Source organism: Sarcophilus harrisii, chromosome 2 (genome assembly GCF_902635505.1).
Source record: "Sarcophilus harrisii chromosome 2, mSarHar1.11, whole genome shotgun sequence".
NCBI classification, from domain to species: domain Eukaryota; kingdom Metazoa; phylum Chordata; class Mammalia; order Dasyuromorphia; family Dasyuridae; genus Sarcophilus; species Sarcophilus harrisii.
This window is the reverse complement of record NC_045427.1, coordinates 84,564,321-84,585,455: the sequence shown is the minus strand read 5'-3', so window position 1 is coordinate 84,585,455 and position 21,135 is coordinate 84,564,321. Positions and strand designations below refer to the sequence as shown.

Sequence of the window (21,135 nt, the reverse complement as noted above, 5' to 3'; positions counted from 1 at the left end):
AATGGGACTGTTTTCATTTGCCGGTTAAAAACATTCCCCAGAAGGAGGAAAAAAGTGATTAATTAAACCTCCCAAGAGAAAATGAGAGCGATCTTTTAAGGTCTTATGTGGGCTAAACGTATCTAGTAGAAGAACGGTGATTCTTATTTTCCCTACATCTACCTTCAGTGCAAATTTATATGCAAGTATATTATTTAATTAGGCTTCGATATTCTAACCTGCTTTGTGTAGTTTAGAAAGTGTTTAAATACAAGGCTACTTTGCTGCTCTGATATAAACTGTAGCTGGGAAAGTGGTCTGTCCATGCTACACCACCTTTAAATTGTGTATATAATTTTATAAATGATATAAAATCTGTTTCTAGTCTCCGAAAACCCCCCAACAACAACAACAACCCAACACAAGCATGGCACACTGCAATTTTGGAAGGATTTAAAATATGTGATTTCTGCTGGTACCTACTGTATTGGGTTTTCTATAAAGCTTTTTTATAAGGTAAATTGTTACATGACAAACTCATCTTCCACCATTATCATCTGCTGTTTGTGTTTAACAACAGGAGATCCGCTCTAACAAAACTGTTGAAATGGCTGCACAAATTACTCAGCTGAAAGCCTTTCACCAAACAAAACAGTATTAATCAGCAGTTCTTATGAAGGTGCTAATTAAAAACAATTTTCTTCCTCAGTTTGCAATACTAAGCCATCTTCAGTTGCACAGTTTCCAATATACAGCTACTGTATATGCTCATACTTCAGGGTCTCTATTAACTACTGAATCTCCCATTAGCCATTTTATTATATTTCTCTTTACTAGCTTGTTGACATTTTAAAAGTCACAGTATGATCTGTTTAATCTATTAGAAAGTGTATTAATTGAAAAGTCAGGAGGAAGAAAGGACAGAACCAAACCTCTCCAAGCACACCCCCAAATACACAGACTTCCAAGGCAGAGACCACATTGATCCCCGTAGCCTATGCCAGTCACCTAAGTGAAGAGAAATTTGTGAAAAACAAGTGGTATTTAGCTTCCAAAAATTGCCCGAAGATTTTGAATGTCCTGCTTTATTAAAAAAGAAAATAGCTTTTGCCTTACATTGAAATTCACTCCTTAGAGGAAAAACAGTTTTGGATTCCAAATTTAGTTTTCCTCAAAGGGGGACTAACTTGCTCTACATAATTCATACGGCCTGGACCCAGGAGATCCTAACCTCCGAGGGGCATTTGGGATTTGCAGACTAGAGAGAGACAAGTCCCAGTAGTCTAAACAGTCTCTCCTCCCCCAATATGGAGGGCCATTTTTACACTTCGATTTTCTCCTTATCATAACCTCCCAACCTTTCTTTCCAAAGCCCTTTCTAGGAAAATGGCCAAGGCTGACACAGTACTGTGTTATGGTCGTCTGCAAGTCAAGTGCTGACTAAGCACAATGGCATCCTAGGTGGAGGTGGGGGTAGGTGGGAAAAGGATGGTCAATTCCTTAAAAAAAAAAAAAAAATATCCAAACTATTAGGAAAAGGTATGTTCCATTCAGCTCCTGGAGGTGTGTGTGTATGGGGAGGTGTTTAGGGGGAGGGGAAACAAACCCCATTGCCTATAGCATTAAAACCAGGTTCTTCAACTGTCAAAAGCAGTTAACTAGTTAGGACAGACACCTGGCTGTTGAAATAGGGCTCTGGAGGGCCACTAATCCTTCTATTCATTCAGTTAACTGCTGGATCCCCAAAATTGATTCAACAGGTATGTAGTGGCAAATTCGGCCCATACTGAAGCCAAAGGGAAAAACAGCAAGGGGTGGGCAGCTCTTCTCTGAAAACACCCGAGGAACCAGCCAGAAAAGCTTTTATGGCCCCGACAAGTTTTCTGCTGAATACCAAGCAACTAAATTACCCTTCCCTAATGGAAGTTACATTTTCATGCTCAGTCAAAAAGCCAACAAAATACACGATTTATACAAAATAGCATCAACCTCTTAGGTAGCCTTTTCTAGCACTTATATCCCAATTCACATCATATGTCTTGTGCTAAAATAAAATATATTTTTCATAACTAACTCGAATTGGCTTTTCAGAGCATCACATGATAAACCACTATGAGTAATATCAGAAAAATTTTTTGCATTGACAAAATTAACTTAGCCTGACAGAGGTGCTCTAGGAATTTAAGTTTTATCCTAAATGTGGTATAGCTTTTTCAGAAGCTAGGAAAAATATATAGTGACATAATACTTGTGAGTTTCTAATCAGATAGAAGACTTCGTTTTGAAAGAGTTGCTTGTGTAATGAAATGGATCATACATTTTAATGGCAGTTATTTATGGAAGTCTAACAGCAATATGTAAAAATAATTTTAATCAGAAAACAACAGATATATCAACATGGAAATTTTTAATGTCAAAGGATTTTTGACTCCACGATCAGCATTCTGTTAACATTTGATATGTATTTCTAGATCTTGATCACATTTTGAATATGACCACAGTATACAATGTCAGTCTCCTATAGACTTCTAAGAAATCTAAAAAGTAGGGTTATTCCCAGGAAAAGGTTGTGGTTTTTTTTGTTTTTTTTTTAGTAGAAAGAATAACTAAGGAACCATTAACTTTTTATAGTCAACAATTTCCATATTTTTATTCAATAAGCAGGCCCCTGTACTGTGTGTATTTGTAAGTATGGAATATCCTAGGTATCTCCTTGAAAGTTTTCAAGTCGCAATCTTTTACCAGAATCTGGTAGCATTACACCCAATGCAGACATAAGAAACTAAATCTTAGCAGTTCATTTAAAAAAAAAATACATTTTCTTCTCAGCGAAAGAAATACCGACATTTCTTTACCCTAAACACCAAATGAAAATGAAATTCTTGTCCATTTATGTATTTTCATGAGACAGCCTAATTATTCTGTTGTGTATGTGTGAATATAGGCGCATATTTGTATTTATCACACACTCAAAAGAAAGAACGGGCAGTCTGGGGTGTCAGTGCTGAGATGGGGTTTTCTTTGTTTCAGATTTTGTAACCGCCTTGGTGGGGAAAAATTCTCTGCTTTTTCCCTCAATATAAAAAAAGAGGAGGACAACAATTTGTACTGTTATTTAAAACATCCCAAATGCTTCTGATTTTTAAACAAGAAAATATTCAGCCAGTATGCAACCCCTACAATCCCCAAAGGAGAGCTACCACTAGCTGAACTACTCAGCTAAATGGCTGGTTTGCATTGCCCTGGTCTTTATCTAACACTGAGAATAGACTGCTGTTTTATCCAAAGAGGAATAAATTGCTGTTATTGTGATGTTAGCCCATCACTTGGCATTGCAATTCAAGTTTTTGTGGGAAAGAAATGTATGATCTAACTGCGACTTGACCTATGCCTTCAGAGATCTGTCTAGGTGTTCTAATGGAGCAGAAAAAGTGGTGAATATAAGGACATGCAAACTGATGGTGGTGAAAAATTTGTTTGATGATAGATATGAACAGAGGAAGACTTTTAGAAGTGGGTGTTTTTTTTTTATGACAGCTAAGTTTGTTTAACGTGCTAAAGGATCTTCATCAAAATTTTCCTTTTCTTTAATTTTTTTTAAAAAGGTCCTTAAATTAAATATCCATTATTTTGCCCCTAGTGTTGAATGAGAATGCAGAGACAACCTGCTAATGGCATTATTGCTAAGTGTGCACAGATGATCCTTTACAGATAAACATCTGGATTTCTACAAAAGCATTTAAACCATTTTGATGAAGCACCAGGAAAGAATATGCTCAGATTCCCTGCAGAAAAGTGTTTCTCTGTTTGTCCTGGGTAACACCCATGTAATGTTTACTATACCCTGGAAGTACTTCAAATAACAACATATCCTTAGTTTAAATAAGATAATTATAAGACTGATTTTTTAAAAAAAAAAATCCCATATATGCAATCCAGTTTATCAGTCATTTGTTTAGAATTTTTTCTGGGAAGGACCTGTTTTTAAAGTGGCCTGCAGACTAGCAGCAGTTAGATTTTAGACTCGATAAAGGCTCACTTTTCATTCATAGTCAGAGCCTAAATGTGCTCTTCTTGTACCTAAACAGATAATAAGCACTCAGCACACTCCCCCTTCTTGACACAACACACTGAGACTAATCACACATAATTGGAGAGGAGGAGCAGAGGGCTGGGCAAACTATTGTGTCCAAAGGACAAATGGTCAGTTTATGATGCTTTGGTCTGATGTATAAGAAATCACTACATCTGTAGGGGAAAAAAAGCATCGTGTGTGTGTGTGTGTGAAGGAGAGAGAGAGAGAGAGAGAGAGAGAGAGAGAGAGAGAGAGAGAGAGAGAGAGAGAGAGAGAGAGAGAGAGAGAGAGAGACAGTTAATTTCGAGGAGGTTCCAAAGAAATGAGTTTTTTTGGGGAAAGAAGAATCATGACATGTCTTGTTTAGAAGTCTCTCCCCCAAAAGAAACCTATATAAAAACTCTAACTAAAAAGAATTTTGTTCCCAATTAATCAGAAAAGCATTAGAGTTTACTACAAATATATGTGAGTTTTCACAGGCAAACAAAACAGTTTGGTTTAGGAAAAAGCATGAAGTCGGCTGGGAGGACTGTATTTTAAAAAAGGTAAAACCTGAAACTCAAAACCCTACAATATTCTGGAGGTGATACAATGCAGAAATCTTAGGACTTTCCATTATCAATACGAAAAAACAAAGCAAAACAAAGCAAACAAAAAAAGCAACCTATCAAAAAATCCCCAAACCAAACATGTTTCTCTTATCAATTACATGTTCATATTATTTTGAAAAAATATATGACTATACATATTGATGTTTGCCTTCACTGAGTTGTTTAGTCTTTTATCCGTGTTTGCTTAAAACTAGTAGAAGTGGATAATGAAGATCTTCTTCATATGTGTCCCATTCTTCATTTTTCAACTGAAAATTTAAAAAAAATTAAGAAGATGAGTTTTTAATCTATAGATAATAACTTACTTTAACCTTTTATCTAAATGTATCTTTTATGAAAAAATATCAATCCCTAAGCATCCACAGTCTGATACACAATTTAAAGGCAAACATAATTTTAGTACTCTATGAAAACCCAATGACAGCATTATGAAGATATGAATCATTAGTTATTTTTTGTGAACAGCACTTTTCAGGACACAAACAGCATTTTACAAAAAAAGAATCTAAAAACAAATTAGTGACTCAGGAAGTTAATGATATTACCCAAGGATTTCACCAAAAAGTGTGAACTTTTTCACCAGGAGGTTAACTTACCAACCCTAGACCAAGCTATGTGTAATGATGCTGAAGCTCCATCCTCCTCCCCACCTCATTGTGTTAGGGATCGCCAGACATTACCAGAGCCTGGCAATGCCTCGACACAACAAGAAGGTTTGTCTGGGCTCATATATCAGGCCGTGTAGCTGCTCCTGAAGAGTTTGCTATTTATTTATTTTTAAATTAATGATGTGAAATTCAAAAATTCCTTTCTTAGAGAAAAACAGAGCACCAACTCTTTGGGTCAAGCTTCATCAAGACTTCCATAATAAATTAAAAATTAAAAAAAAAAAAAGACTGACAAATCTAGAATTAACATATCCTTAATTTGCCGGAATGGTAAAAGATATTTTGTAAGATATAAATAGCAAAGTCATATTTTTGAGTGTTTAATCTGAGATCTTTGATTGGATTTTTAAGAAATACTTGTTAAATATTTTATTTTTAAAAAATGATGGGGGATAAGGACACCTTGCAGAATGTTTTCAAATGGAAAATAAGCTAATTTAGGGATTGATATACATCAGACAAACACAACCTCCATTCTAAACAAATAGAACAGCTCAGTTCTGCTTTCTCCCCACTCCCCCATGGCCAAAAATAAAATATGAGTTAGTGTAGGAGAGGTTACTGTAAATGTAATTGGAATGTAGACCTTCTTTAGAGCATAGTTCTTAACTGGGAAGTGGCTCCGGAAGCTTTGGGCCCCTCATTAATTAACACACTTTTCTCTTTGCATGGGGGAAAAGCTGATTTAGTTTTTTCTTTCTAATCTACTTTATCGAGGTATTGGTTGCATAATCATTGAAGTAACTTCAATTCATTTCCTAGAAGATTGTCAATTTGGAAAGGTCTTTATAGATTCTTGTCACACCAACGTAGTTTTTTTTTTAATCTTTATTTTTTTTTATCTCAGTTTCCCATTTTGTTCATTCTTAGAGGAATAGATAATAATAATAGATAAATAAACTCACAGATTTCCTATAGCAAAATCACCAGTCAGGACCTACTATGTCCAAACATTTCCGATCCTACTTGCCCCCCACTTAGGAGAGTGACAGAGGGAATTCCCCCCCAAATGCTTTACACTGGGTAGAGGGGGGCAAAGGCAGCTGAATTCTTTCCTCAGGGAGTGGGGATAAAGGAAAGTTGATTACTCAGCTTGAATCAGCTGACCTACTCACTCACAATGTACTAATAGAGAGAGACTCAAATGAGCTCTTTATAAAGTCCCTGAGGTAATATGTGGGATAAATAATTCTTCTGTAAATATGGACTAGAAACCACTTTTAACTTGGATTCTGTGCTGACCTCTGCAGGCCAAAACGGAGGCTTCATTCCTAGAAGGGGGTAGGTCCAGTTCAATGCCATATGTGAGCCCTTCCGGCGATGGAGGAGGAGGGAACCCTCCAAGAAAATATTATAACCTGTCACCAGATCATGAACGTGTCAAGACTATAGCATCAGGGTACTTGAAACACACACAAAACAGTTAGAAAAATACCTGCTTCGGTGGAGAATGTTATGTGGCTTAAGAGTAATTCCATGTATCAAAGCTATATTTCTGTGCCCAATTAATAATTATAATTTTAAGAAATGAAAAGGCACCTTTTAAAAAAAATGAACAAAAAGCAAATTGTGAATAAAACAATTTTTCAATTTTGCAGGTTAAAGCAAGGTCTTTGAGGACTGAACTAAATTACATAGCTGCTATTAGTAGCATTATGCTTTACTTCATAATTGGATGTAACACACTCAGCCTTACCCTGTGAATAGCTGCCGCAGGAGTGGAGTTCATACTGTTTACCCTTTACAGTATCCACAATTATCAACAGCACACCACACAGATTCTGAGCACCAGCCACTTATAATGTGGCATTTTGAATAGATAAGCAGAAATGCAATATGGCCGTTCTTTTGACACAATGTCCTGACTTTACTACGGAGCCAGAGACTATTTTCATTACCAAGTGCACACATGTGTGTGAGCACATGCATACACACAGAGAGAAAATAAATCAACACGGGTAGTTTTAGACAGAAAAAAAAACCACAATGCTTGAGAGGAAATGGCAATTTAAAAGCGATTTTCATGAATGAGGCGATTTTTATTAATAAAATTCCAAGCTGACAACATTTCCAGCCATTTCCTAAGTCAGAGCTCTGTGCCACTCAACAATTTGCCAACCTCACATCTGGACACGTTTGAGCCGCCCAGCTGGGCAGTGCCTTCCATAGCTAGCAAAAGGGCCGAGAGAGGCAGGAGTGGCGAGCTGGGTTTTGTTTTCTCCTCGCCACACTTGGGACAGATGCAAAGCCAGTATTTTCAGAGCATCCACCACCTCCTGCAGATTGGCTCCCGAGCAAGGTGGTTGCAGAAGGTGGGTGCAATATAACCAAAGCCCTGGCAGAAAGTATAGAATGGCACAGATTTGATTACAGGCTTGCTTTTTTAACGGAAATAAAATTTCACAGCTAACAATGAAAGGTGAAAAGTTTAAGAGGCAAAGCTGTTCCTCCTGATCACTGACTGTTAATCAGCTTCATGGGTGGCTGCCTAAATCTGTGGATTTTTTTTTTAACTTGCACTACTGCCAAGATTGTAACTAATTTTTTCCCCCTGTTGTAGGAGGAGGGGTGAAAAACTCTACATAGGAGGCAGCTGTGTATGAGTGACATGAGGCACTAATGCAGAGGGCAAAATTAAAATTCATGAATCTCTTCACAACCATTTGTGTAACAAGATTAAGACGGGACAGCAGCAAAGAGCTGAATTATCAGGCGTCTTACAGTTCTCCAGCTGGTTACGCTCTATTCCAAAACAGTAGGGCTAAGAGGATAACATGCAGCCTCAAGGAAAACTCCTACTTCATTTGGGAGCAGTCTCATCCCAGGGAAGATGGAAAGTTTGCAAGGAGATGGACGGCAAGACAACTGGTTTCCCTCAGTACGAGGGAAAACTTTTAAATATGGGGGCTCCCACAAAAGGCATCCCCCCACCCTACTCTGAGGTCTTCCTGGGCTTGGGTCACTTGTCCAGTATTCAGCGGCGCTTCCTACTTGGTCCTGAGCAGGTCTGGGATGCTGGCAAAGGGGAAACAATGGAGCTCTCTTGGTGGCTTTGATACATAATCAATTTTTAGGAAAGTGGTCACTCTCTGAATCGGTTAGGGTCCAGACCAGTTCTGCCACCAGCTTCTCCCAACTGCCCTCGCTCAGTGGGAATCCCTCCTGCAGGCTCTCATTTTGTACATTATAACTACAAATGTAAGCTTTCTAGTTTTGCTGGTATGTGTCCGTCCTGAGAGGAATGATTCGAATGTCAGAAAGCCTGGCGCTCTCTAGTATGGTTTGGGGGACAAGAGGGCCTCCCTTCATACATCCTACTATCATGGTGCCATTTTAGGATTTTGAACTGGAAGGGTATCTTCCATCCTCATTTTACAGATGAGGAAAACCAAGGGCCAGTCAGGATTCAAAATAAGGATGTCTCCTCATTCTAAATCCAGCACCTTTTTTTCCATTTTGGACTAAAGACCACCAAAAACTTTGGGTATATTGTTGCTTTTATGTTATATCAATTACTTAAAGCTCTACCTGCACAACTCCTCCCAGCAGTATTGTATTATACATTTCTGCTGCTTAAAAGATGACAAAAGAGATCCCTGAGGTAATATATAAAATGAATGAAAAGGGGAAAACTCACATACTTTGATTTTTTAGACATTTATGCTGAGATAATGAATTAAGGCCCTCTGTCAATTCTACTTATTCAATAAATGCTACTTTTGAGAAACTAGTCAATCAGTCGATGATTATTTTTGAGGGTGCTTATTTGTGGGCGTGCACCATGCTGAGGTAGGCACTAGGCAGAGACTATTTACTGAGCACATACAGGTAAAGGGGGGAGGAAGCCAAGTACTCCACAGTTAACTTTAGCATGGTCACTGTAGACAATAGAGTGGACACGTCCCTCAGTGCAGAGCCCCACGTAATCACCCGGTACCCTGGATTTTACAAGCTGACAATGATAAAATACATCTGATGTTCCAGGAGATGATAATGATGATTCACATTTATATGAGTGCAAGGTACCATGTTAAAATTCATCATCAGGTGACCTCTGTACCTCTAATCTCTTCCCTAGTAACTATAGCTGGAGAGGAGACCGTTCTGTTATGAGAGATGGAGGGGAAAAAGGGGGGAGGATGAGAGAACGTTCCACCTACCACATAATATCCTAAAAGCCATTCCTCCTATTCTGGGGGTGGGGTGAATGATGGAAAATAAGCTTCTAGGCAACTGGATGAGAGCTGAGTTACATGTAATTTTCTTCCCCTCCCCTTCTATAATAAATGGTGGACCAGATTCTGTCGGAAGGAATAAATTGCTAGTTAGAGAAGTATTTAACTCTTTCAGTCCACAAGGTCCCATTTTAGTAAACCTTCTTCCAGGGACTAAAATGGGACCCTAGTGACCCCAGGTAGTCAAGTCATTTCCAGGAAGTTCCTGGCTTCCTCATTCCCTCTTCAAAGATGAAACTCAATCTGCCCCCAGTTTCCCTAAAAATAAGGCATTTTTCTACTAGATTAATGGGGACTAAAGAGTGTTGAGGAGGCTATTAATTTTTTCCCAGGAAAAGAAAATCAAGGTCAAGCCTTTACTTTTTGCAGCTACAACTTGCAAAATCATGACAAGTCCAAGGATCTTGCTGAGGTCACATTAGCTGGCGCAGGAGATTTCTGTTGAGGCATGGAGCAATGCCCTAAAATCATCAGAGGTAATAAACGTGATCCTGATAAGCCTGACATGTATTAACAACCGTGGGATTCCTAAAAAGTTTTCTGCTGAACACCTGCCTCTCGGTGTCCTACATTACTCTTTTCCTATAAATAATAAAAAGGCTGATAACACTGCTTTATGTAAGCAAGCTTAGAAATCACTCTCAGATAAGTGCTTTTGACCTAAATCTTGTAGCTCCTCGATCTGACATATAACCTCGCAACTGTGAAATTCTGTATGAGATTTAGCGGTCTGAAACTGCCAACTGACCCAGCTATAAAGCCAGGGGAGATAAGGATTTACAGTACAATATGATACAATTAGACATTCACCTTCTATTTATTTTGGGACAGCAAAGCATTTAACCTACTTAAAGGCAGTAGGTTTTTTCATTAAAATATAAATGCTTGTTTATTATTCATTTCTATGGCCATCTCCATCCTGCATCCTACAAATTAGACTATTATGAATGGAAAGATTAGTTTGTTATTGGAAAAAAGAGTAAACAGGCGCTATTTCTGTAAAATCCTCCTAGACGTGCAAAGATAAAAGATGATTTTGCCACGCAAAAATAATCAGATACAAATAGCTGTTCAGAAGCAACACACCTAAGGAGTACTTTAATCAAATATTTAGGTTACCTGCCAAAAAGACCATGATCTCTTCAAAATGCAATGCGGATTAAAGTGTTATCTAACACAAGCAGAAAACTAACCTTGGAGTGGAAGTTTGAAATGTGTTCATCATAATTTTCATGTCTTTGGAGAGAGAAACCAGCTTTTTCAGCTAGATTGCAAAACTGGTTTAGAGTAGTCCCTCGGAGTGGGGCAAATACCATCGCTTTCCCCTAGAACATTAGAAAGGAAAGTCACACATTTTTAAACTGGAAAGTGACCAGACATGGACACAAACATTTAGAGAACTTCTCTTAAACAGGGAGACTCATTGTTCTCACTAGGCTTCTGACCATTCACACTGAGATTAGATGTTAGTGAAAGAAAAATTAAATATTTTGACAAGTTCTTTTTTTTTACATCAAAAATGAAACACCGACGCATAAGAATACACGTAACAAATGGAATGATTTGGTATTTGGTATAATGCACACTATCTCTCTAAAGTCTAACATAGAAACTTGTTGGTTATACAATGCCTAGAAGAGTAACACAAATCCACAGTTACTGAATAGCTATGGTTGTTCAATAATAGCTGAAGACATGTACACAATGTAGAACATCTCAATGATTTTGTAGGTATGAGGCTATATAATATCCTTTTATTATCCCTTGAAAATGCCTTTGTGATCAGTCTCATGCCAAGAAATGTTCCACAAAAACATGTAACATTACCAAATTTTTAAAAATGAAGACAAAGAGTATTCAGATTTCACTGCTAGCACCAGCCTTTTTCTATTAACATGAAGGTAAAAGACTACTCTCCTTGGCTTCCAAAGTCATTGAAATCTACCCTAATGTCCATGATTCTAGCAAAGCAACTCAATGTTGCATCCCAACTCTGAGTTTTGATGAGACTGATTTAAGAGAACAAACTAATATAAATACAGACTTCTCTCAGTGAGACATGGTCTTAAGACATCTTTTTTTCTTCTTCAACAAAGTATTTCCCTGATTTCAGAGGAAGCTCTGACAAAAAATTCCTCTGAATCGCAACTACCAGGGGGTCTCCCCAAATTTTAAAATACTGAAATCAAGGAACTATCTTTGTCTTTTTAAAGAAATCTGTTAAGCTCCTAATTATTTTAGAGCTATTGACAACTGGCTGCTAGCACTCTACCACAGCGAAATGTCACTTTTACAATTATGAAGACATACCATTTGATCCTGAAGAAGAGATTGTCATTTAGAGTGGTAGAAAAATTGAGAATTGGAAATTAGAGCCATCAGACCAGATTCTAGTGATTGCTCTGATGGAAAGTTACTTAACTTCACTGTCTCAGTTTCTTCATCTCACAAATGGTGTAACAATATCCTTAAGTAAGGGGTTGTTTTGAGGATCAAATGAAATCATAAATGTAAAATACTTTGAGAAATAAGGAGGGTTACCCAAATATAAAATTTAAACTTTATTTTTAATAGCACCTAATCTAAGGCTACACAGATTTTATATTCAATAAATATTTGTTGAATTGAATTGAATGTATATGCAATCTATTCCCCAACTACCTGTATGAGGACACACTGTCACATATACGTACACATACGATATTTTTATAATGTGTTTACATGTATATAAGCACACCAAGGCACATAATTATAGCAGTGCCATTCATGCCACTACACTTATGGGTCTGTCAGCTTTTCCATTATTAATTGCTATTTTCAGGAGGTTTTCAAACTTAGCCACAAAAATTCATTCTGATGTGAAACTGGATATAATACATGGTCTCAGCAGGGGAGCAAAAGCCTCCATTAAAAAAAGAAAAAAGAATAAGGAATACTAGTAGGTCATTTAGTCATTTCTGAAAGCTGGTTGGCTTTTTAGATGTTTGAACAATGAAAACTGTTTCATTTAAAGCTGCCTTCGAGAATTGTTTTATGGTCACAATGAGAGAGTCAAATTTTAAAGCTATTATCTATGTAATACTTTTAAATCACTGCCATGAGTTTCTTGGGTTAAGTTGATGTTCGGTTTCACAAAACCAATCCAGATTCTGCCACTAACTTGCTAGATGATCTTGGGCCAGTCATTTGGGCAAAGGCCCCTTTTTATTCCATAGTTCTGTGATTCTGTGAAAACATACATGCCTTTTAAATCTGACATGAAAGCTAAAGGGTGATTGGAAGTGAGGTGACATTGCCTTTGAATTTAATTTATATTCTGCCTATAGTTTCATTGTTTGAATACATGTTTTTCTTTCCTTAAGAGCAGGGTGTCTTGGTCTTAATGTCACTTTTTTTTGTCTCTCCAGGGCCTGATGGCCTGATAGGCCTGATACCCTGACCATGGTAGGTACTTAATAAATAACTTAAAATTTTGTTGAATAGCATCTCTAATTTTGATCCATATCCTGAATAATATAAAAAACTAAAGCCCTTGGGAGATTTGGAGGTTTACTTGTTAAAAAAAATCCATAGATGAAGAAGAGTTACCTTTAATTTCTAATAAGCTCTATTTTTAGTTTATTGTAATGTCACAATATTCATTCTGGGATAGCATTATACCTAATAAGAAGAGAAATAATGATGTGAGCAATTATTCAAGCCTATTATTTATTTACTTTAAGTTTATGTTCCCTGTTTTCCCTTCCTTCCTTCCTTCTTTCTTTCCATCTGGCTGGGGACTTCTATCTCCTAATTAACGTAATTAAAGAAGGCAGCACAAATGATTCAATGTGTAAGCTGGATGGGGATGTGTAGGTCATTAATCAATTTGAGTAAAACATAGTCTTTTGACCATTGGATAGACAACTAATGCCACTAAGGAAATAGGTTGTGATTGGATGATTGGGTGACTTCTTGGTTCCTATACAAAACAAAGCAAGCCAGTTCAGGATAGTAAAATCCATTGTCAAACAAATATAGGGGTAGAAGATTGTCAGTCTTCTGAGAAAATCACTTAATGGAGGGTTGGAGTCTATCTCTGTCTCTGGGTCTCTCCTCTTCTAGTTCAGGAGAGTCTGTTCACATTTCAGAAGAGACTCTGGTGATAAGGGTTGGTGGTAGAGTCTACTTAAGCCAGTGGCAATGAATAATGAAGAATATAATGCTTTCCCCCCCTGTGGAGATGCAGCCTGGTAACCAACTACTTTCACAAGTGCTATAGCCATATCTATTGAAGATTCAGAAAATCAATTTCTTACCAGGGTCCTTTTACCATTAAATAGTTCAATATCAGAAGTTTATAAGGTTTTTTATCAAGAAATGACATCAAGGAAGAAGAGTTATTATCTACTTTGCCTTTGTATCCTAAGGACCATGGGACCTTTTCATCTTGTTTGCAGTGAAAACTTTTCATATGTGTTTCTCTCTGATTAAAATGTGAGCTCCCTGAGATCTGGGGTTGTCTTAACTCTTCTATTTGTATTCCCAGTGCTTAGCACAGTGATTTACACATCTTAAAGTGCTTAATAAATAATTTATTCATTCATCCCATAGCAAATGAAGCCCATGGAAATGGTTGCAAAAAAATTCCACCTTGGAATGGTGGCAGTTTTAGGAACTGTAATCCCTTGTTAACAGTGAAATGTGCCAGTTATGGACTCAACAAATGTACCAAGTCTCAGAACCCAGAGGACAACTATTATTTAAGAGCAGCCTCCTGAAGGCTCTGCAAAGGAAGAAAAGGACTTCCAGTAACTAGAGGCTGTGAGATAGCCTTCTTGTCATATAAATTATTTATGCGGTGTCTCTACTTTTGTACTTTAAATTTGGGCCCACTTTCCCCAGGATGTGTCTAGAGCAAGAATGTGACTCCAGTTGAGGAGGAATGTTTTATATCAAATATTCTTGGACTATTATCTTAGTCAATGCCCTTTTCTAACAGCTAATTGACACAAGTGGACGATAATCAATGGGAAGCACATTAGTGGGGGTTCATGAGCAATAACAGAAATATAACCCTTCAAGTTTCCCTCTAAAACTCTGAGTGTAGTCACATGCATCCCTCTGGAGACCTAGCCCACCAATATTTAATGCGAGTTAAGGAAGTAGTTCCTGAGTGGTGCTATAATATGGAGGTACATGCCTTTGCAAGCACTAAGACAGGTACTTTAATAAATATAAAGAATAACTTCTGATAAGTTTTATAAAATGTTCTTTGTTGAATCTGCATAACTGTATCTGGGAGGGTGATTATAATTTCTGCCTGTAAATTTGAGACAATATAAGATGACACAGTTACTTTTCTGATTTTTTTTAAGTGAAAGACACTGAGTAAGATATTCAAAAAGAACAATATAGAATCTCCCTGGGACTTGTTCCTTGAGAATTGGTTTGGATTGGGAATAAATACAATGAGTTCAAAATGCACCCCAGCTGATTAGATGAGAACTGAAAAATTTTAATAAGTGGGAGAATCAATAAAGGGATTGACCAATGAATGTCTAGTCCCCTAAGAATGTGGAGATAGTTTCAGTCTAAGCCACAATGAGAAAACATTAGAAAGTAAGTTTCTGGCCATGACAATTCAAAGGCTAGTATTATCTCTTGACAAAAAGTCTTCTAACTGGTTGTGGAAGAATCAGTAATGCAGAAGGTGCCAGTTCTGAAATGAATGCATAAAAAGGTATAATCCACTCAAATCTCGTTCTCTTTTCTTTGGTGACTTTGAATTGGAAGAAATATTTTGAGCTGCTGTGTTGGGGAGGTCAAGCTGGCCACATTCATTCTTCTGATTAACATGTATTTGTGAATAAATAGTGGAGAGATAACTAAAAATGTTTAAGGAGAACTTCATTAAGTTTCCACAAAGGGAAAAAGGGGGGAAGTTCGGACAAAGAGTTGGGAGGTACCCTTTGGCACATGTGTTCCTCACTACCATTGTATTTTATGTTTGAACCCATTCTCCCAAGGGACTTGTGAAAGGGGGAAGTGTGCATGGGCTATAGAACATTTTGTACCCATTATGCATGCCATACCTCTTCAGTTAATCTCTTTTCTAAAAATTAATAGGAGTTCACCTGATTCTGATTATTAATAGGGAGAATACCAGTTAAGGTTCAGGAGCAATAGTATTTAGAAGCCAGAACCCAAAGGGATACCCCTAGAACTTGAGAGCAGTGAAGAGCAACTGTCATGTGGGAACCTATTTGAATAGGATTCAGGGAAATAGCCCTAAAGGGAATATTATACTTCTTTTTTTCATCATACTCAAATATCCTGGAGGAAAGATGGAATTATTACATTCTTCATCATCATTTTAAGAGTCTTCAACAATATTAGCAGAGCACAACAATCCACCTAACAGGAACTTTGCATTTTTGTTTTTAAAAAATTAAAAACATAAGAATTTTATGGATGTTAAATTACCATGTCTTTAAACAGGTGACTTTCAATTCATTAAAATTCAGCTTCCTATATATTTACATTTATAAAATATTTTTAAAATTCAGAAAGATGACTAAATCTAATGCAAACCTTTGCTTATAATAAATTGCTTTTTTTTTTTTTTTTTTTTTTTTTTTTTTTTTTTTTTTGCTGATTTTATCCTTAGAGAGAGCAGAAGTTCCATGTACTAGTCTTACATACATCTGACATTTTGCTGGAGTCATTTGTGTAAACGTTGGGGTTTTTGTCCTAACTTGGGATTTCACTAGAGTAGGAAAGTCCAGGAAAGAAACTCTCTCTAATAGGTATCAGCAACTGTTCTTTAACTTAAAAATCTAAGACTGCTTCCTGAGTGCAGAGAGAGGTTAAGTGATTTGTGCAGGGTCACATAGCCAGTAAGTGTCAAAGGTGGCACTTATTCATTGAATTTTGGTTCAAAGCTAGAAGAGACTTAGAAGCCATCCAGTCTAATTCCTTCTTTTTAGAAATGAGGAAGGAATCTGAGGCCCAGAAAAGTTAAGTGACTTTCCCAATATCGCACAGGTAGTAATGTCAGAGATGGATTTAAACCAGATTCTCTGATTCTAGGGTGAGTATCTTTTGCACTCTATTCTACTACCCAGTACCCAGGATTTCCTAACTATATCATGACGCTTTGCTCTGTATTTAATTAGTATGATTCAAACTTTTTAAGAAATTTTCTATGCTCATAAAATGTTTTTCATCCCTTTTCATGACAATTGTTTCAGTAATATCCTAAAAATAAGAATTCACAATTATATTGATAGTTCAATTGTTTCTCAGTCGTGTCTAAGTCTTTGAGATCACATTGGGGTGAGATCCTGGAGTGGCTTACCATTTCCTTTTATGGCTCACTTTACAAATGAGAAACTGAGGTAAATAGTATTAAATGACTTGTCCAGGGTCACATGGCTAATAAGTGTTCTTTGTTGAATCCACAAAAATCTGTATTTGGGAGGGAGATTATAATTTCAAATCTACAAGCAGGAACTATAATCACCCTCCCAAATACAGATGAGTCTTCCTAACTTCAGGCCCAAAATTTTATCCATCGCTTTACCTAGTAGGCCCACAATTTCATAGACATTTTCAAAATGCTTTCCTCATGATAATTCTGTTAGGTAGATTGTGCAAAGTATCATTGTCTTTAATTTGCAGATGAGGAAACTAAGATTTATAACATTAGTTCTCAAACGTTTTGGCTTCCAGACTCCTTTGCTCTCAAAAATTATGGAGGATCTCCTAAAGAACATTTTTGTAGGTGGAGTAATACGAATAAATATGTACTGTATTACAAATTAAAACTTCTTAATAGCATTATTTAAATAGTTTTGACTTTCTAGATTTCATGAAAGAGGTCACAAGCTGGACCGTATTTTGAGGACCAATTTAGAGAGTTTACCTGTGGATTAGGTCTCCAGATTGTCAAGCCCACTGGAACCAGATGCTTAATGAAATAAATAAAAATATAGTGGAATGTAGAACATGTTAATATGGTTTTCTAAGTCAATATGAAGCCAGAAGGGATCCTTATATAAAGTTCAGTGGCCCTGTTTTTATTTGAGTTTGATAACACTGAAGTACACTTATTGACATCTATATACCTAACTGAGTGCAACCCAGTATCATGGGATTACAAAAACAAAAACAAAAAAATGGAGAATATCGGCCTAATTTTCATGGAATTTACTCTGCATCTGGGAAGATAAAATTTACATTGCTGAAACTAGAGAACAATACAGAGCAGTATGTGATCAAATGCTAAATTTCATGATATAGTATAAAAGTCATAGGACTTGAATTTTGCTTTCAAGGAAAATTAGGTTTTAGAATGGGGAGAAGAATTCCAGGTGAAGAGAGGACGCATGAAGAAAGGCATGGAAATGAATTCAGGACAGCAAGGGGGCTAGCCTAATTGGAGGGGAATGTGTGCTGGGCAGGAAGCAAACTCAATGAGGCTACTCAGTGAGGTGGGACCAAGTAGGGAAAAGCCTTCCCTGCCAGGCTAAGGGGCCCAGCCTCAGTCATGTAGATCAGTATCCCAATTTTATAGATGAAGAAACTGAGTACTCTATCTCAGGTGTGAGGTCATAATACAAACTAACATTTATTTAGTCATTTTTACATTTTGCAAGGCACTTTTAGAAATGATCTGTTAGGATGCAAGTGATAAAAGTGTGACTTCTGTAATTTTACAGAAATTAGAGAGAAAGAAAGCCATGGCATTGAGGATAGAAGGGTAGAAAAGTCAGTAGGAAAGAGTAGGGGACATCTGAATTCGAGTCTTGTTTTTGACCCATTTTGGCTGTGTGGCCCTGAGCAAGTACTGGAGACAACTCTCACTGACCACACATTGCAGAGAAGGTGCTGCAGTGGTAGGGGGAGTTTCGTCACTTGGAGATTGCCTAGATTAATGAAATGACAGGTACAATTCCATTCTTTACAGATGGAAAAATGGAGCCAAAGGGCTTGCTTATAGTCATAGAGCTAGAAGTGTTACCGGCAGGCTATTAGCCCAGGACTTCCTGATGGCCACGTGGTGGGTTTGATCCAGTGTGAGTAATGGTGGGAATAGAGAAGAACAGCTTATCATTTCAATGATCCTCAAATCTCTGGCTGGCATACTATCATTGTTACCAAACCTACGCCAGGGCCCATGAGGATCAGCTCAATTTTTCCTTCCTTCCCCTCCTCTCCGTACATAGTCTTTCCTGGTTATCTTAGCACTCGTTTAACAGTTCTGTCATCTGCAAAATGAATAAAATGATGAGCCATGAACTCTTCATTCTCCTTTGCATAAACAAAGCACCTGCAACATAGCTGAGCACTAAATGAGATGCTGGTTTTGTATTGCCCACTGTTACTTCATGTCTCTGTGCCTTAGTTTCTCATTCACAGTATAAGCTCCTTATGAGCAGGGCCTGGATCTCATAGATTTTTTTGGTATCTCTAAGCACTTCTCACATTGTTGAGTGGAGGTTCTGAATAAATGCTTAGATTGTATTCTCTAGTTACCATCTCTGTAACAGAAAACATAATCAGGAAAATACATTGCAAAGCAGGGTGCAATCACAGATTTGTAAAATTTCTCATTTTATTTTTGCAACCGTAGAATAGGAAGACGATAAGTGTTCTACAAATGGAAACCATTTTATAGCAACTCCTCTACCACAGAGAAGTTTGTAGAGGATCTATCTAGAAGACAACTTAAATATACGAGTCAGCAAAAATGCAAGTAAAAAGAAGTATAACAAGGAGAAAAAAGTAATAAGAAAAAAAGTATATTACATGCAAAATGCTGACTCTTAAATGTACCTGGTCCTGGAGAAAGATGCTTATAAGCCTTCTTAGATGGGGGATTTTTAAGCTGGGATCAAGAGAACTGTTTTAAATATATTTTTATAACTACTTCAATAAAATTTGTTTTTTTTATGTAACTTAAAAACATTATTCTGAGAAGATATGAGTGGAAGTGGCCATTGACTTTGCTTTGAAAAGGCTCCATGGCACTCAAAAATATGTTAAGACCCTTTATTTTAGGTATTGTCAGTTGTTCTTTAATCTCTAGCATAGTTAATATAGTTTATAGTTCTTAATGAGGAAAGCACTTTTACATCTTGTTACTTTTTCTTTTCTATATCCCTTCAAAAACTCCTTTTGCTAAGAGAGAGGCTAAGTATTTTCTCTTAGGCTCTTCTTTGAGATATAAGAGAAATTGAATCAACTTGGCTCTTCTCAAAACAGCCTCTTTCAGGTCCTCACCATTGCTTGGTAAGTTATCATTTTCACCCAGGATTTGACAAAAAATGTTATAGGCCAAAAGAGGTGGTAGAAAAACTGACAAGAACCTTGGTTTTCTACAGCCCTGTCTTCTCACAGAACTAAGCTCTTACTCACAAACCAATTTCCATGAGACAAGCAAAAACAGTTTGTACTAAATGTCAGTTAAATAAAGTAGATTACAGATGTTAGATAAAAAAAGAGGAGAAAATCTGTCAGTAAAAAGAAATTGCTCTTTTTAAAGAGGGAGCCCATCATTTACATTTGCAGCATTTCTCAGATATGGTCAGGGCTCTTGGAATTTGGCAGTTAGGTTAAGGCTAGTTTCTGGAGAAGGTTAAATGAATTCTGCAGTGATATTTTTGAATTCTTGACAATTTGGTAACAGTGATAACAAGCAGGAAACCTGTCAATATTGCTGTCCCCCAAATCTCTTCCTGGTCCTAACTTCCCTGAACACTCTCTCTGAATACCCCAAAGCCATTTCTGAGGAAAATCAGCAGATACAGTTTCTTAGTTGTTACTTCTAGTCCACAGTTCAACTTGCAAGAAGTTGTTATTTTATTTTAAATTACATTTGGGGCCTCTGATCTCAGACATTGGGATTGCTAGGGACTTATAGTAACATGGACTGCAGTACCTCTCACCCTATCAATCATCAGTGACATGAAGCTAGTTACCAGAAAAAAAAAAAAAAAAAAAAAAAAAAAAAGGAAGTGTGGCTTCTTTGAATACAATTTCTGATTCAACCTTTTTTTTTTCCTAATTTTTTTCTTTTACTATAATTCACATTACTGTGTTCTTGCAGATTTGCTATAGAATCTTCTCACGCACAGCATTGTTGAATGCTGGCAGAAGTGACATCCATTGTCTTTGTAGTTTCCTCCAAACCAGGGAATTTGGGAAAGTTTTCATTCTTAGCAGGTGACAAACATTTCCTGCCCAAACTCAAGTCTCTGCTGATGAATCTTACTGTTCCTTGTCGGAAGGTTGTCTATAATTGCCCACCCAGGAACAGGTGTCAGATTAGCAGCAGGGTTGGGACATAACCCTGAGATCTCTCCATTGCTCCTGGACCAAACTGGAAACCTGCCTTGCTCATTAAGCTCTCTCCAGGGACCCTTCCTCCCCTCAGCCACATCCCTATTTATAATCTTCTGAAGAGCTGAGTAGCAGCCCTCCTCCTCCACCCCCACCCCCTCCACTTGCCATTCTTTGCCTCTGGACATATTGGGAATCAGCAGCTGGCTTTGCTTTAGCTAGAATTCTAGGGGTTGAAATTT

General features: G+C 37.2%; 1 protein-coding gene across 1 annotated transcript in view; it reads right to left on the bottom strand.

The window, feature by feature from the left end:
* Positions 1–4,336: 4,336 nt before the first annotated feature.
* CAMKMT (calmodulin-lysine N-methyltransferase) overlaps positions 4,337–21,135 on the bottom strand; it is a gene marked incomplete at its 5' end in the record, with an annotated part of 451,820 nt that continues 435,021 nt past the window's right edge. Inside the window, 2 exon segments of the mRNA XM_031949249.1 lie at positions 4,337–4,913; positions 10,762–10,893. Coding sequence (XP_031805109.1) covers positions 4,836–4,913; positions 10,762–10,893 — 210 coding nt within the window.